Below are 13,986 nucleotides of genomic sequence, written 5' to 3' on the forward strand. Positions count from 1 at the left end.
TCCTGCTTCTCTGCCCTGGTTTCTCCTGAACAGCTGCATCAGCTCTTTATCCGACGAACAGACACAATGTCACATCAAACGGGCATTCAAGGTAGATGCGTTTCTCTGCTTCCACATGTCTCCGTCTTTACGTATTTAGCTGCACGCGCGCGCGTGTGTATGTATGTATGTATGTGTGTGTGTGTGTGTGTGTGTGAGAGAGTGTGATTCCAACAATTCATTGCAACGAGAAGCTAGCGTCAAGTTAGCTAGCCACTCCTAGCTAGCGCTGAGCTACCCGTGATGTGTGTGTGTGTGTGTGTGTGTGTGTGTGTGTGTGTGTGTGTGTGTGTGTGTGTGTGTGTGTGTGTGTGTGTGTGTGTGTGTGTGTGATCAGCGGTGCCCAGTTTGGGCACTTTGAGCACTATGAGGTATGATCCCCGAGTATTTAGCCACTCGTTTCTGAGCCACCTTAAACCTTAATCACGGCTACTTCGTGTTTGGTTCACAGTACTGCAAATGCATGTTCTGCCTTAGCTCCTCACCATGAAGCTTAAATCCTTCAGCGTTAGTTTCGCCGTCTAAATGGATGGGTGACGCCTTCCTTTAAACAAAACTGTTGACCTGACAGACCGGCCGGTGTTCCTCATTCATATCTGAATAACGTTGGCTGTACCTGCTCTGTGTTATTATAAAACATGGACTTCAGTAGGGCGTGACGTCCTGGTATTTAGGGCAGCCGGGTTTTTAAAATCTGTTTTGAGGTAAAACAACGTGCAAATTATGTGAGTTAATGATAGACAGGGATATGCGATGATTATACATGTTTATACTAACCTCATGCTACGTTCAACAGAGTTTATATATTTATTTATATATATATATATATATATATATATATATATATTTATTTATATATATATATATATATACATATACATGTACATTGTCATAAAATGCATTGGGTATAATCAGTTGTGTTGTTCCTATGCTTTTTTTCTCCCCTTATTATCAAAACAGACTTAAGTTTATATCATCCAAAACTCTAAGATTTAAGTTTACATTAGAGCCTAATATAGGGCCCATATAAGTGAAACTGCTTCCTTTTACACACACCTGACTATAGCTGACTAGACTATGAATGTACACATCATAGTTAATCCCAGTGCTTGAAAGGGACAAAGCCCCATGTGAATAAAACTGCTAATATTTTCTATTATGGTTATTTCAGCAGTTCAGCTTACATCCGTGTGTGTGTGCTATAGGAAACGGTTCCTTCCTGTGTGATTTCTGAAGGTATAGCAATCAAGTTGCATGCATAGATGTATTCTCAGTTTGACTTGATCCACAGCTTTGCAGGAAAACTGCACTCATTTTAGCTAAAATTGTTAATACGCTGGTTTGAATGGGAAGTAGTGACCTGTTTGTATTGTGTATGTATAAGGGATAATAGAAGCATACATGTTAATAAAGAGAAGATGGTCTATGGTCTTTGTATGATGTGTGTTCACAGGTCAGTAAGATTCACCAAACCTTTTGGTGTGAAGCTAGCTATCGAGGGCTGGAAGTGGTCGTGTTAGTTTTGCTGTTGCAAAGCCAGCGTCTTATTTAAAACGCTGGCTGACGCCGTCTCTGTCTTTCCGCAGCGGGTAACGATGTGAAGGACGTCTTCGCCAGCGCCAGGAGCGGCGACCAATACCGAGTCTTAAAGATCGTCATCGACGGTGGTAAGCGGCGTCCTAAATGTTTGCTTACAGCTTCCTCTGGCCAAGAAAACGCTCGACTCGTATGTCTTCCCAAACTTCTGCTCAGGCTGACGTTAGAATGTCAACGCATCCAATGCGCCGCTGACCTTTCTGTCGCACACATCTGCTTTCCAGAGCAGCTGACGATGGACACCACCAGGAAAGCAGCAAAGAAGTGGGACCAGGAGTACGATTCCTTAGTGCTGCCCCTCCTCGAGGATGACGTGCCCTGCTACATTCTGTACCGGCTGGACTCCACCAACAACCAGGGCTACGAGTGGGTCTTCCTGGCCTGGTCACCGGACGTCTCCATTGTAAGAAAACCAAAGCCCAGACCCGGCTTTAATTAGTAGCTTTCCATACTTCAGCATTCATCCCCCTCTGCTTTGAGTATCAGATGGGTGGGGTCACCACATCAAGGCAGCAATTCTGTGTATGCTGGTTGAAAACTGGATACATGTGGACATCGGTGCTTTCATTATTTCCCTAACAAACCTCTCGAAATCTAAACATGGGTAGAGATTATGGTCTTTCCCAAATAACACGGTGCTCGGTCTGAACCTCCCGTCAGCGACTTGAAATTCGCCCTCTCGGTGCTTTTAGGTGAAGCGAGCTTATCTTTGCCGCGTCGTTTCCTTGTCATGAAAATGTGTGTTTTGCATGTTTTTTGACTCTCGCAATGTAACCTAAGTCATTGTATTTGGTTCCATTAAAACTTGATGAATCACTTATGGGATAGAGTCACAGCGATTCAAAACAGCCACGACAAATAGACATCTGAATGTTTCTGTAGCAGTGCTAAGAGGAATGTTGCAAGGAGACATCTGTGCCAAAATACAGTGCCATGCAGGATATTTCGGGCGCTGTAACTGCATGGTGGAATTGAGTTCCAATTCACTTTCTAGAAGCCACAACAGCGCTTAACATTCCTGTCTCTCTTGCTCAAAGCCTAGTGCTTCAGGTTGAGGCTTGCCTGGAAGTTGCAAAATTCTTTCACAACCAGTGCTTGCTGCTCATTGGAGTCTATTCATGTCAACTTTATTTAAATAGCCTCAAATTAACTATGTTTCAGAGGGAACTTAAAGGTCCCCTGTGGAGTGTTTGACCAGTAGTAGTGCTATGGAGCAATGTTTCAACGCCATGAAATGTAGCAAGGCAGCAGGAAAGACGGAGATAGCTAGCATGTAAACATGTCGCATGAATAAACATAACGCAGTGACTGATCTACGTAGAGGACGCGTATCCTTTCAAGTTTTCTAAATTATAATGATTCTCCCACCTTTTATGTTTTCAACAGGTGCGAAATAAAATGTTATATGCTGCTACCAGAGCCACAGTGAAGAAGGAGTTCGGAGGAGGGCACATCAAGGATGAGATTTTCGGTACCTCAAAGGTTGGTCTTACGACAGCGACACTTGAAGTGATGTAAAAAATAATAAAAAAAAAAAGCTCTCTTATGGCCTCAAAGCTTCAGTCCCAAACCTCCAGAAGCCACACGTTCAGCTTCAGTCGTACACTTTTGTGGCAACCGACGAGAGGACTGTGGTAGTAATGAGTCAGTCTGTATTGCTGTCTGATGTGTGGTTGTGCTGTTTTCTGTCAGGATGAAATGACTCTCCTGGGATACAGGAAATATCTGACCTCGCAGGCTGCTCCCCTGCCCCTCACTGCTGCGGAGGAGGAACTGAGAAAGATTAAGCTAAATGAGGTACAAACACACACACACGCACACACAAACACAGATGAGACATTTGGACACTATTTCTGAGTCATCGTTTCCCTTTGAGTTCATCTTGTTGTATGGTTTGAGTCTGTTCTGAGATGGGCGTGGATTAGACTTGTTCTCTGTTTCAGTTCTGAAAAGGGGCGACGCCACATCATGCTAACACTTGAAGCTCCCGTGCGGTTAAAAATAGCTTACCTCAGCTCACTGTAGTCTTTTTCCCAATCACATCTCCTGTGTGTGTGTGTGTGTGTGTGTGTGTGTGTGTGAGAGATCTAAATCCCATCCTGAAACAGTGTGGAGTATCAATGAAGGCCAGCAATGCATCCCTCCAAAAACAACACAAGGTCAGCAGCAGTGCAAGTGTGCATATGCTTGCCCGGCAGTATCAACACAGCGCAAAAGATGCTGATGCATCAGAACAGCAGGATGTTGGCCGAGATGAATCCATTAGGCTCAGACAGCACACACACACACACACACACACACACACACACACACACACACACACACACACACACACACACACACAGAGCTCCATAAGACTCCTTGTTTACGGTCATGGACCCGATTCAGGCCGAGCAACAACGTGCTTAAAGGAGAAGAGCTCTTTATGGGGGTTCAAATCTGTTATTTCCATGTTGGGAGAGCCACATGCAAATGTGAATGCTCTGCAGCGTTTCGAGTGCTTGGCAGTGGTTGTGCATGAAGCACTGGGCAGCTGTGTCATTGTGCTTTGCCTTTGTTGTTTGTGATAAGATAAAGAAACACTGTAACGTGATATCCATTGCACGCTGCTAATGATGTGAAGGGCTTTAGGGCCGTGCCAGATGGACTCCACCAGACAGAAAGGAGAAAGAAAACAAAAACAGCATCTGAAGTTTCACCTTTCCTATCAATGAACCCCAAGTGAACTCTTTTTTTTTTTTGTTGAGGAAACTACCTATTCTAATTGCTGCTCTCCAAGCCTGCCGCACACAAACAAGCGCTCGTCTTTCTTACCATATATGGAAGTGCCCTGAGTTGTGCACTCCTTCTCCAAAGTGTGGTCAATTAAACGCAGCAGAGCGAATGGGAAGTGAGGTTTGTGCTCGTCCCACTTGACCAGCTGTTGAAGGAAGATAATATAGCATTAATCTGTACCGCCTAGATGAGGAAGAGGCTTTGAAATATTTATCATTGCTGTGCCTTGGAGACGGCCTGACTTTTACTAAGCAGATGGATAGAAGGACCGCAATCCCTCTTTGGTATGCGAGGTAGCTACATCGGAAGCTCAATCATGTTTGCACGGCATTTCATTTTGTGGGAACAGGAATCTAAAAATAGATGCAATCCATCAGTGTAATCCCCCCCAGCATTTCCACTTTTCTGTGGCGCCTCGTCACCGCGGATGCAAGCACCTCATGTAATCCTCACGCTCCAGCATTCCAGCTACGTGTTGCACTTGGGAACCTTTTTTGCTTTCTGATAACTCCAAGGATGAATTTTGATTGTATTTCAATAAACAAGTCAGTATCACGAGTGGAAACCTCCTGAGGGAGCATCGATTTGTCCCCTCGTATCAGAGCTGACATCAGCATGATGACATAATGTCACCAGCATTATGACATAATGTCCCCAGAATGATGATGACATAATGCCATGTCCCCAGCTTCTGGATTTGTGTGTATGTGTACACATTCAAGAACATGTTAGACAACACACGCTGGACACCACAGGTTCCCTTTATCGATTGAGAAATGTGGGTGTTGGAGCACGTTTCTGCTTACATATGCATATTAATAAAGAGACAACTTTTTTTTGAATGCACTCATATCAATGACACCCATGTGTTATTTTAAGGCAAATTAAATATATTTTAAATAATGCACTGATCAGCCTTATTCATGTCCTCAGTGATGATGGAAAGCTAAAATGCCTTGGGTTTTGTGTGTGTGTGTGTGTGTGTGTGTGTGTGTGTGTGTGTGTGTGTGTGTGTGTGTGTGTGTGTGTGTTCAGGTGCAGACGGACATCAGTGTGGACACCAAGCAGCAGACTCTGCAGGGAGTGGCCTTCCCTGTCCACAAAGACGCAATTGCAGCGCTCGAACGTTTTAGGGACAAAAGAGTCAATTACGTACAACTGGTGAGTCCTCAGGAGCAAATCATCACTGAAGAGGTGACCTTTGCTGGATCAATAATTTGATTAAGCAAATCAATTCTTTGTCTTTCCTTTATATATTGTTTGGAGAGCTAGAAATGTTTTTCGTCAGCGGACAACAGACCAAACACAATGAGTTACTCATTTTCCCCAAAACGCTTTTGTTCCTCTCATTGAAATTCAAAGGGTTGATGTCACAAGATCAGATCAGTGCAAAGTACAAAGGAATGATTGTGGCGCTGTTGCTGCTTTGTCTCGGTTCCCTTTTTGTTTTGTTATCCTAAAAGCTTTTTGAGTCGGCAGTATTATGTTCTGTTTATCCAGGGAAGGTTTATGCTGAGCAGCACACCAGCAACGGTCGAGTAAATGTTTAACTCGGACACCTGAGAGCGAGGGGATGTGTTCTTTCTTTTTTTTTATTATTATTCACTGTCCCCACCCAGACTCTCTTAAGTCGTCTGGCATTCAGTGCCACGACAGCACGCTACCAACTTTTCATTTCCTTTGTCAACAGGAAGTAGACGCTGAACAGGAGCTGATTCGGTTGTGCAACACTGAACCAACAGAGTTGAAAGACCTGCCAATGAGAATCCCTAAAGATTCGCCACGTTACCACTTCTTCCTCTACAAACATTCCCACGAAGGCGACTACTTGCAGTCCACAGGTGAGCACATTCCGTTACTATGAACGGTTGTCACACCCAGTGGTTTCTACACTGCTCTGTAGTTTTATGGTGCTCTGAATGGTACTTTGTGTCTGCTCCTCTCATTTTCCTTTTTTTTTCCCCCTCCCTTTGCAGTATTCATTTATTCTATGCCCGGGTACAAATGCAGCATCCGAGAGAGGATGCTGTATTCCAGCTGCAAAAATCCCTTGGTCGACATGGTGGAGAACAATCTCCAGATTGAGATTGAGAAAAAGGTGAGACACTTTGTATCATGATAACAGACTGTGGTCAACACCATACAAGTCGTTACCATTTTTATTTACAAGCTTTACGCCTTCAAAATCTTGAGTATTTCTCCAAAATATCAAAGTTATACTATTTTGATAATTGATTGTCATTTTTTTCAGTAAAAATGTCCAAAATTCACTGGTTCCAGCTTCTCAAATACTTTGTCCTAAACTAAAACAATGAAACTATAAAGTTTTTATAAATAAGCTGATTGAGACAATATTAGCCTTTATGGGAAAGTAGATCTATGAAGGTAGAACCTTATTTCCTGAACAGAGCATGCATTGCTATATGGATGTGAGTTTTAAGTTGATTTTGCGTCTCATATTTCTTTTGTCTGTTCACAGTTGGAGATTGAGGATGGGGATGAATTGACCGGTGATTTCCTGTACGAGGAGGTGCATCCCAAGCAGCATGCCCACAAGCAGGCCTTCGCCAAGCCCAAAGGCCCTGGGAAGAGGGGGGGCCGCCGCATCACCCGACCCCCCGCGGAGGAGGAAGATTAAACAGACCTCAGCACCCGACACCCGCCAACTCCACCCCTAGCACGTTCCACAGTGGAGCATTCCTGCGATTGGGGGGGGGGGGGGGAATCATATTTGACACGCTTGTTTAAAAGAATAAGACAACAACTTCAAATTTCCACAAAGTTCCCCAGAGACCCAACTATGCACGCCAAGGACAACTGAGCAATGACACACTTCAGAAATTCCATTTGTAGCTTGCCAAATGGAAGCATAATATGTATGTTAGCACAGTCACAATTACTTTACAACGATTCAAAGAGTCCCAAACAAAGTCAAGCTTGAGGTTTTTACATTGTTGCCAGCTCTGAGACTTTAAAAAGTGTTAGTGTGACTAATGTGAACTTGCGCCGATACGGTAAAATTCCCCATTTTGAGTTCACATGCTCAAACTCTTAACTTGCATTCCTTAAGTCTGTGTCAATTAATGTTTTTGTGTCTAATGTGTTGAACATTTGTCTCCTACGCGGTGCTCCAAAGCAGAAAAGATAGAATTATCCCACTTGATTTATGTTAACAGTGCATTTTATATTGGAAAATTGACTTCTTTTTTGATATAACTGTGGTTTACATGAAAAATCATCTGCTGAGAAACTTATTTTTCTATGCAAGTGCTGTAAATGTACATACTGTAGCTGTGTGATGCTCTATGATTAAGAAACCGTCAGGTCTGTTCTGGTGATTGTGTGCGTCTGTGAGGATCACAGTGGAGCGAACGGGCTTCCAGAAATATTACATCAATACTTCTCAGTTCTCACTAAGAGGAAGTACTCAAACTTTGCTGGTTCCCATAAAAGAGGGCACCCAAGCAAGCGGATAGGAAAGGGAATACTAGAAGTACCTTGAGCAGAATGTTACCACATCCACTGGTCTACTGATTAATATTAGGCAAATTACTAAGCTCACCTCATATTTGAAGGGAAAATCCCTTCATTTATATTCATATTGTCATTCTAATAGAAAAAAAAAAGTCATGTTTGGTCTTATTTGTTTTCTTACAAATCTTTCTTTTAAAGAATAAAAATAAAATATTTAAATCACACATGTTCTGCTTCATTCATTTTATTCTTTGACAATAAATACAGTTGCTTTTACTCTTTTCAAACCTCACAACATGCTGTAGAAAACCTGACACCAAGTTGTATTCCTCTTGAGAATAAAAAAAGTAAATAATTACAAATAAGATTTTAAACAATGCAAGATATTGATGGCAAAAAATATTTTTATAAGTCAGAGTGAAGAAGTAATATTAATTCCTCTAAAACGTAAGAAGAAAATGAATTTGTCAGTGTGTGCACTGTGACTAAAGCGGGCTCAGGAATCTGTGGGATGCTCTGCTTCACTCCAGAGAAATGCTTTTGACAACTCCTTTAAGCTCCAACAGGACCTGTTAAGACAGATATGAATATGAATTACTAACATACTCTGTCTACAAAAAAGATACAGAAAACATAATTGAAGCAAATCCCACGCTATATTTATTTTTCTCATATTCGTCACTGTTGGATTCTCACGTAAGTTTTACGATTCTTTGTGTCCTGACCTCGGTCCTCTACCAAATGGTAACAACAACACAACACCTTTGAAGGGAAAATATATTTAGCTTTGTCATATACATACAAAACCAGGTAACAGCCTCAGTTATATATTTCTTATTGAAACATATTTGTGTTTCATAAGATTTGCATGTTTAGTAAAGGTCTGTGGGTTTGGGGCTGAGAGCCAGACAGATTTAGACGTTGGTGGTTTTGGTTGTTTCGTGGGATTTGCCGGGACTTCATTCCCCAGACGTGTCACTGCTCCTGGGTCTGACGACACAGCTGTTTGGCTCAAGGTGACACACAGAAAGTAGTGCAGATGCCAACAGTAGCAGTAGCTTAAACCTCACGTCCTAATATCTGCCGGTACCTGTTTGATGACGGGCCGTCTGTTTTTCCTGTGGTGGAGGCAGTTACAGGCCAAAGAGTAGACGCTCTCTACCTGGCTCAGGTCCCAGTCCCTCATCTTTTTGTCCAGGAAGTCCTCAAAAGTCAGCTCCTCGTCTTCATCATCTATATCATACCTCACCTCCATCTGGGAGAGTGAGGCGGGGAATCAAACTACAGGTGACTGAAGGCAGCGATAGACTTTAAAAACTATGATTTGAATATATATATAAATATAATATTGCCTACTTTTAAAGTTAGTATTATAGCTTTTGTCATGCTGGAGGAACTTCCTTTCTAGTGTCCGTTTATACAGCGGTTGATGTTGCAGCACAGATGGAACTGTCTCAAACCCTCTCAATCACTCTTTAATGACTACTAACTGATAATGTGCCCTTACTAATTAAATGCAAAGTCTTTTAATAAGCTGTCCTCATAAACTGCAGCTTGAAGGATACGCAGTGAAAGCCTCTATTGTGCTGCTCACCAAGAACTGTGGCTCACGCTTTTCATCGGCTGGCGAGAGTCCAGACAATATTTCCAACAACACCTGTAGACGGCAGAGAGACGGGGTCAATCACACGACTCCGGACGACAGAAAACCGTTGTTACTCCACCATGTGCCAGGTATCTCCACAGACACTGTAGTGTTTCCACAGCTGTCCCGCTAAGACATATAAGCTGAATATACCGCACTATATGGAAGGTCAGGCGGTTTTATTCACCGCTGATCCCGTAAATCCTTCAGCAAATGTCATAAAAAGGATCATATATTCGACGATGTACAGCTAATAATACAGTACAGCTGTGGTACTCAACTGATTTAGAATCTTTAGTCGAAAATAAACGACAGGTGATGCATAACAAAAGGGATCTATTTTCACAAATCGGAAGAAATGTATACTGTAATGTTTATGTCCCGCAATTATGCACACGTCAGTACTTTGCAAAAGCCTTCCACTCAAGTAAACTGCGGAGTTGTGTTCTAGATTTTCCATGACAGTTGCAGTTTCTCCTTTCCTGACATAATATCCCCCTCTGTGTGTACGCGCAAGCATTGATGTGTGTGTGTGTGTGTGTGTGTGTGTGTGTGTGTGTGTGTGTGTGTGTGTCTGTAGAAAGCCTACCACTCCAAAGCTGAAGACATCAGATCTCGGCGTGATCTCTCCTCTAAGCGCCTCAGGTGCCATGTACGCACGGGTACCCACAATCCTCTCTGTCATCATGGTCGTTGACGTCCGCTTGGCCGACGCTCTCGTCAGCCCAAAGTCTGAGATCTTTGCCACGAATTGTTCATCTATCAAGATATTTGCACTAACAGGAAACAAAATAAAAACATTATGAGCACAGACAGCTGCGAAACATTAAGCACATCTCATGAAGTGACCACATGTAAACGGGGTCGACGAGCGCCAAAAAAAGGTCAATGCACGTATTTCCCCAAATGTGGAACTATTCCTTTAAGAAAAGATCATTTAAAGGGCAAGTTGCCACGTTTAATGTCACGAACGCGCCTGAAAGCAGACGATAAATACTACCGCGGAATCATTTGTCCCGGGACTGCATGTCGATTGTAACCTTTCCCACTAAAGACAAAAGGCAGATTTAAGTTGGTGTTTTGGTTTTTTTTGTCCAGTGGGAAAGGGGCTTCTATGTACCTTTTAACATCTCTGTGGACATGATGGTTGCTGTGCAGGTACTCCAAGCCTCTCGCTGTCCCTTCAGCTATCAAGGACCTCTGTCGCCAGGACAGCGGGGGACTTCCCTCCTAAAAAAAAAAGGACAAAAAGCATATGATCACATGATCTGTGTACTAGAAGTCAGAGTCTGTGCCGACGGTGCTTACCAAGCAAGCTAGTCGGTCTAGCAAAGAACCATTGACCATGAGGGCGTACACCAAACATGGGTGCTGTCCATCACAGGAAAATCCAACCATGTCAACCAAGTTTTCATGTTTCAACCTGTGGAACAAACAGTCTCGTGAAACCAGACCTGTGTTTGCAAATATATGAATCATTATGTTAACCTATGTTGGGCTAAATAACAAATAGCTGGACATTTTGGGAAATACCATTATTTGCTCGCTGAGAGTGAAGCAAACAAAAAGCACACTGGTCGCACAAAAAAGGATAAGTTACAATGACAAGTATTTACAATTAGCTATTATAAATGCTGCGTATACGAATCTATTAAACCTGAAGGTATTTGTTAGTCCCAGGCTTAATACAGACTGCCTTTCCAAAAACTCTTTTAATCCTTTTTTCGCGCTCTCAAGTTCCATTACTTTGATTAAGATGCCTGCTTCAGACACAGCTCGTCTGCTCTCGCTAATAAAACATAATGGTTATGAGGCTGTTAGTCACTTAAAACCAATCTAATTAACAAGGACATAGACAGAGGACGAGACGTACACTTTCAGAGTCTGGATCTCTTGGTTGAACTGCACTCGCAGCTCGTCCAGGGAGATGTCATCCATCTAAATGAGACAGTATTTTACGTTGTAATTTGCAAGATCTGCAAAAGTATTGAGATTATGAGATAAGCGTGACAATATTCTCACTCACTGGATTGAGCTTTTTCACTGCAACAGGTTTGTCATTAAGGAGGCCTTTGTACACAGTGCCGAAGCCTCCCTCTCCCAGTCTGCTGCCGCCGTCTGATATGGGACGGTCATCAAAGTTGCCCGTGATCTGCATCAGCTCATGGTACAAGAAACTGGAGAAGCCGTCTGAGGGACACACAGAAAAGGGTCAGATTGACTGTTGTGGTTAAGGTCCCATTGCTGACACCTGCTGGTCAGTTTTGTAAAATCTAATTTATTTATTTTTTCACAGAAGAAGCATCGTTTACAATTGTGCCTCTGCTGAAGTCAAGATGTTAGGAACTCAGATAAAACTGACATTTAAAACGTTTAATTCAAGTACAGTTATGTGTATTTCCCTTATTTTATTACTGAACTTTTGTACTTTTTACTTCTTTATATGTATTTGACAGCTAGAGTTAGATGTTACCTTACAGATTAAGATTTTAGAAAATATGATGCATTATTAAAGATTTACTACCCAAGAGTATATAAAGTCTATTGTGTGGGCCATTTGTTTGGCATGAATACTTTAGTATTTTTAATTGTATGACTTTAACTTGTAATTAAGCAGTTTTATATTGTGTTAATGCAGCTTTTACTTCAGTAAAACATCTGAATGCTTCTTCCTCCACTACTTGGAAGTAAATGCCAGCTCTCAACGCTTGCACATTGTTTTATTTACAACATGTCTTATCTTATTTTATTATTATTGTTTTTATTTTATATTATTGTTGGGTATTGTATTCCATTTTATTTTTGTATAATTTGTAATTGTCTGATTTCGTTTGCCTTGCAAATCTGTAATGTTTCCTGATGCCACCATGTACAGCACTTTGTAACTTTACATTTTTATTATTATTACTTTCAATAGCCTCCTCTCATATACAGATTACCACGACTACATAAATAAAAAGTCATATTCATACTGGCCTCTCTACAGGCGACTGTGTGAACCTCAATCGTTAAAAATCATCTTAAAATATGGTTTAACTGAATTTGAAGATGCAACACCTGTGAGGTCTGGCTCACTGCTCTCCAGAGGAATCTGTGGCTGCAGAACAGAGACGTCAGGTTGGGGCAGAGTCTCCGTCTCGTCCAGTCGTCTAGTTGAAAGCGAGCTGTTTGGTCCCACAGCCGGAGAGGACGGCTGCGTCTCTGGTGAGACGGACGCTTCCTCTGTGAGTGGACGAAAGACGAGACATCAAGTTATTGTTGTTGATGCGGTGCACTAACCAAAAGAGTGGTCTTAAAATGGTTGTGACTACTTTGTGAGATGGACATTTATGCATTATCATAAATAATGTGTTTTATAGGAAGCATTTATGCTGTTCATTCCTGTGTACATGTTAAGTATATATTACCTTTATTTACTTGTTGTTTTTCACATTTCTTCCGCTGTCAATTATGAAAGCTATTCACATTTTTCATGGTAAAGTTTTACCAATAAACTTTGACCAGGTGGTCCTTGTTATTGTAGTTTTGCATCTCATTACCCTGGGATCTGGACCTTTAAGGCAGCGTGGCCCATATCATGACATGGTAGTGTTTGTGCTTGATGAGTCCATGACAAATAAATGCAATAAAAATTGAATTCATTCATGAACGATAAGCGAATTTCTGTACGTATTGAACACAAGTATCCAACTAAATAGAAGATTGGATGTCTGTTTTGATGAGGATAATGTAGTAAGCGTGACCATGTATCCAGGGTTATAGACGTATGATGTAGTCTGTGATTATTATACTGCCATTTGTCATAAAACATACCAGGTAGCAGGAGACTGGCAGCAGCCAATAGCTTGAGACTCTTCAAAATGTCCACAAGTTCACCCACTGTACTGTTAGTGGTCCCCCAGTCAACCAGCAGCTCCACTGTGGGACTTTTACCCTGAGCAACAAGGCCTTCGAACCTCCTGAAACACAATACAGTACATAGATAGATGATAGATAAATATATAAACAATAAATACAGCTGCTTCTGATATGACACAGGCTAGAATCACCTACCTCACGTGAAGCTGAGTGTACCTCAACTCGCCACTCGGCTTCCGTATCCAGGTAATTACATCTTTCCACCTGTCTTGAGGGTCCAAAAAGTCGGACAACCTGCGATGTAAACTGTAGCTGAGATTGCGAATATACGTAGCGGAAGTTACTGAGTTATTCATTCTACGACCAAACACTGACACAACCTCACTTTGTGACAGTTACACCGACATGCTATACAACTTACACCGCCGTCATATGGGTGTTAATTATCCGCAATTAAGTGAACCAATGCAAGCAGAACAACATAATATTTTGCTCACGATATGATGCTCACAGCCTCGTAAAATGTGTCTTTCCGATATTGAGCAACTTCCCCAAACGTAACACACAGCAGCCCTGTCACACTTTAGTCTCCACCTTCA

At 42.0% G+C, this 13,986-nt stretch overlaps 2 protein-coding genes across 3 annotated transcripts; one reads left to right on the top strand and one right to left on the bottom strand.

Moving 5' to 3' along the window:
• Positions 1-8,108, top strand: LOC137880985 (twinfilin-1-like). The gene is made up of 9 exons (XM_068722637.1): positions 1-91; positions 1,626-1,706; positions 1,860-2,038; positions 3,022-3,117; positions 3,328-3,432; positions 5,446-5,571; positions 6,101-6,251; positions 6,387-6,508; positions 6,890-8,108. Exons 1-9 carry the CDS (start codon positions 67-69, stop codon positions 7,046-7,048), a joined length of 1,044 nt encoding a protein of 347 aa, XP_068578738.1. The 5' UTR covers positions 1-66; the 3' UTR covers positions 7,049-8,108.
• A 4-nt stretch (positions 8,109-8,112) lies between these two features.
• irak4 (interleukin-1 receptor-associated kinase 4) lies at positions 8,113-13,912 on the bottom strand. 2 transcript variants are annotated; one of them, XM_068722633.1, is made up of 11 exons: positions 13,583-13,910; positions 13,343-13,488; positions 12,587-12,751; positions 11,556-11,719; positions 11,403-11,467; positions 10,838-10,952; positions 10,650-10,759; positions 10,119-10,305; positions 9,479-9,541; positions 8,975-9,139; positions 8,113-8,453 (listed from the first exon to the last, which is right to left on the bottom strand). In XM_068722633.1, the coding sequence occupies exons 1-11, from the start codon at positions 13,741-13,743 to the stop codon at positions 8,406-8,408; spliced, it is 1,389 nt and encodes a 462-aa protein (XP_068578734.1). In that variant the 5' UTR covers positions 13,744-13,910; the 3' UTR covers positions 8,113-8,405. The 2 variants fall into 2 exon arrangements, with proteins under 2 accessions (XP_068578734.1, XP_068578735.1); XM_068722634.1 differs by lacking the exon at positions 9,479-9,541 and having other exon boundaries at positions 13,583-13,912.
• Between the last annotated feature and the right edge of the window lie 74 nt (positions 13,913-13,986).

This window comes from Cebidichthys violaceus, unplaced genomic scaffold (genome assembly GCF_023349555.1).
Source record: "Cebidichthys violaceus isolate CVI_PGR_0920_01 unplaced genomic scaffold, fCebVio1.0.p SCAF_3, whole genome shotgun sequence".
Lineage (NCBI taxonomy): Eukaryota > Metazoa > Chordata > Actinopteri > Perciformes > Stichaeidae > Cebidichthys > Cebidichthys violaceus.

Coding starts and splice junctions, on each gene's coding strand:
- LOC137880985 (XM_068722637.1), top strand. CDS start 67: ATGTCACATCAAACGGGCATTCAAG. Junction 2,039..3,021: donor GGTCACCGGACGTCTCCATT/GTAAGAAAACCA, acceptor TGTTTTCAACAG/GTGCGAAATAAAATGTTATA. Junction 3,118..3,327: donor AGATTTTCGGTACCTCAAAG/GTTGGTCTTACG, acceptor GTTTTCTGTCAG/GATGAAATGACTCTCCTGGG.
- irak4 (XM_068722633.1), bottom strand. CDS start 13,743: ATGAATAACTCAGTAACTTCCGCTACGTATATTCGCAATCTCAGCTAC. Junction 12,752..13,342: donor TGCCAGTCTCCTGCTACCTG/GTATGTTTTATG, acceptor GTCCACTCACAG/AGGAAGCGTCCGTCTCACCA. Junction 10,953..11,402: donor GAGATCCAGACTCTGAAAGT/GTACGTCTCGTC, acceptor TTTGTTCCACAG/GTTGAAACATGAAAACTTGG.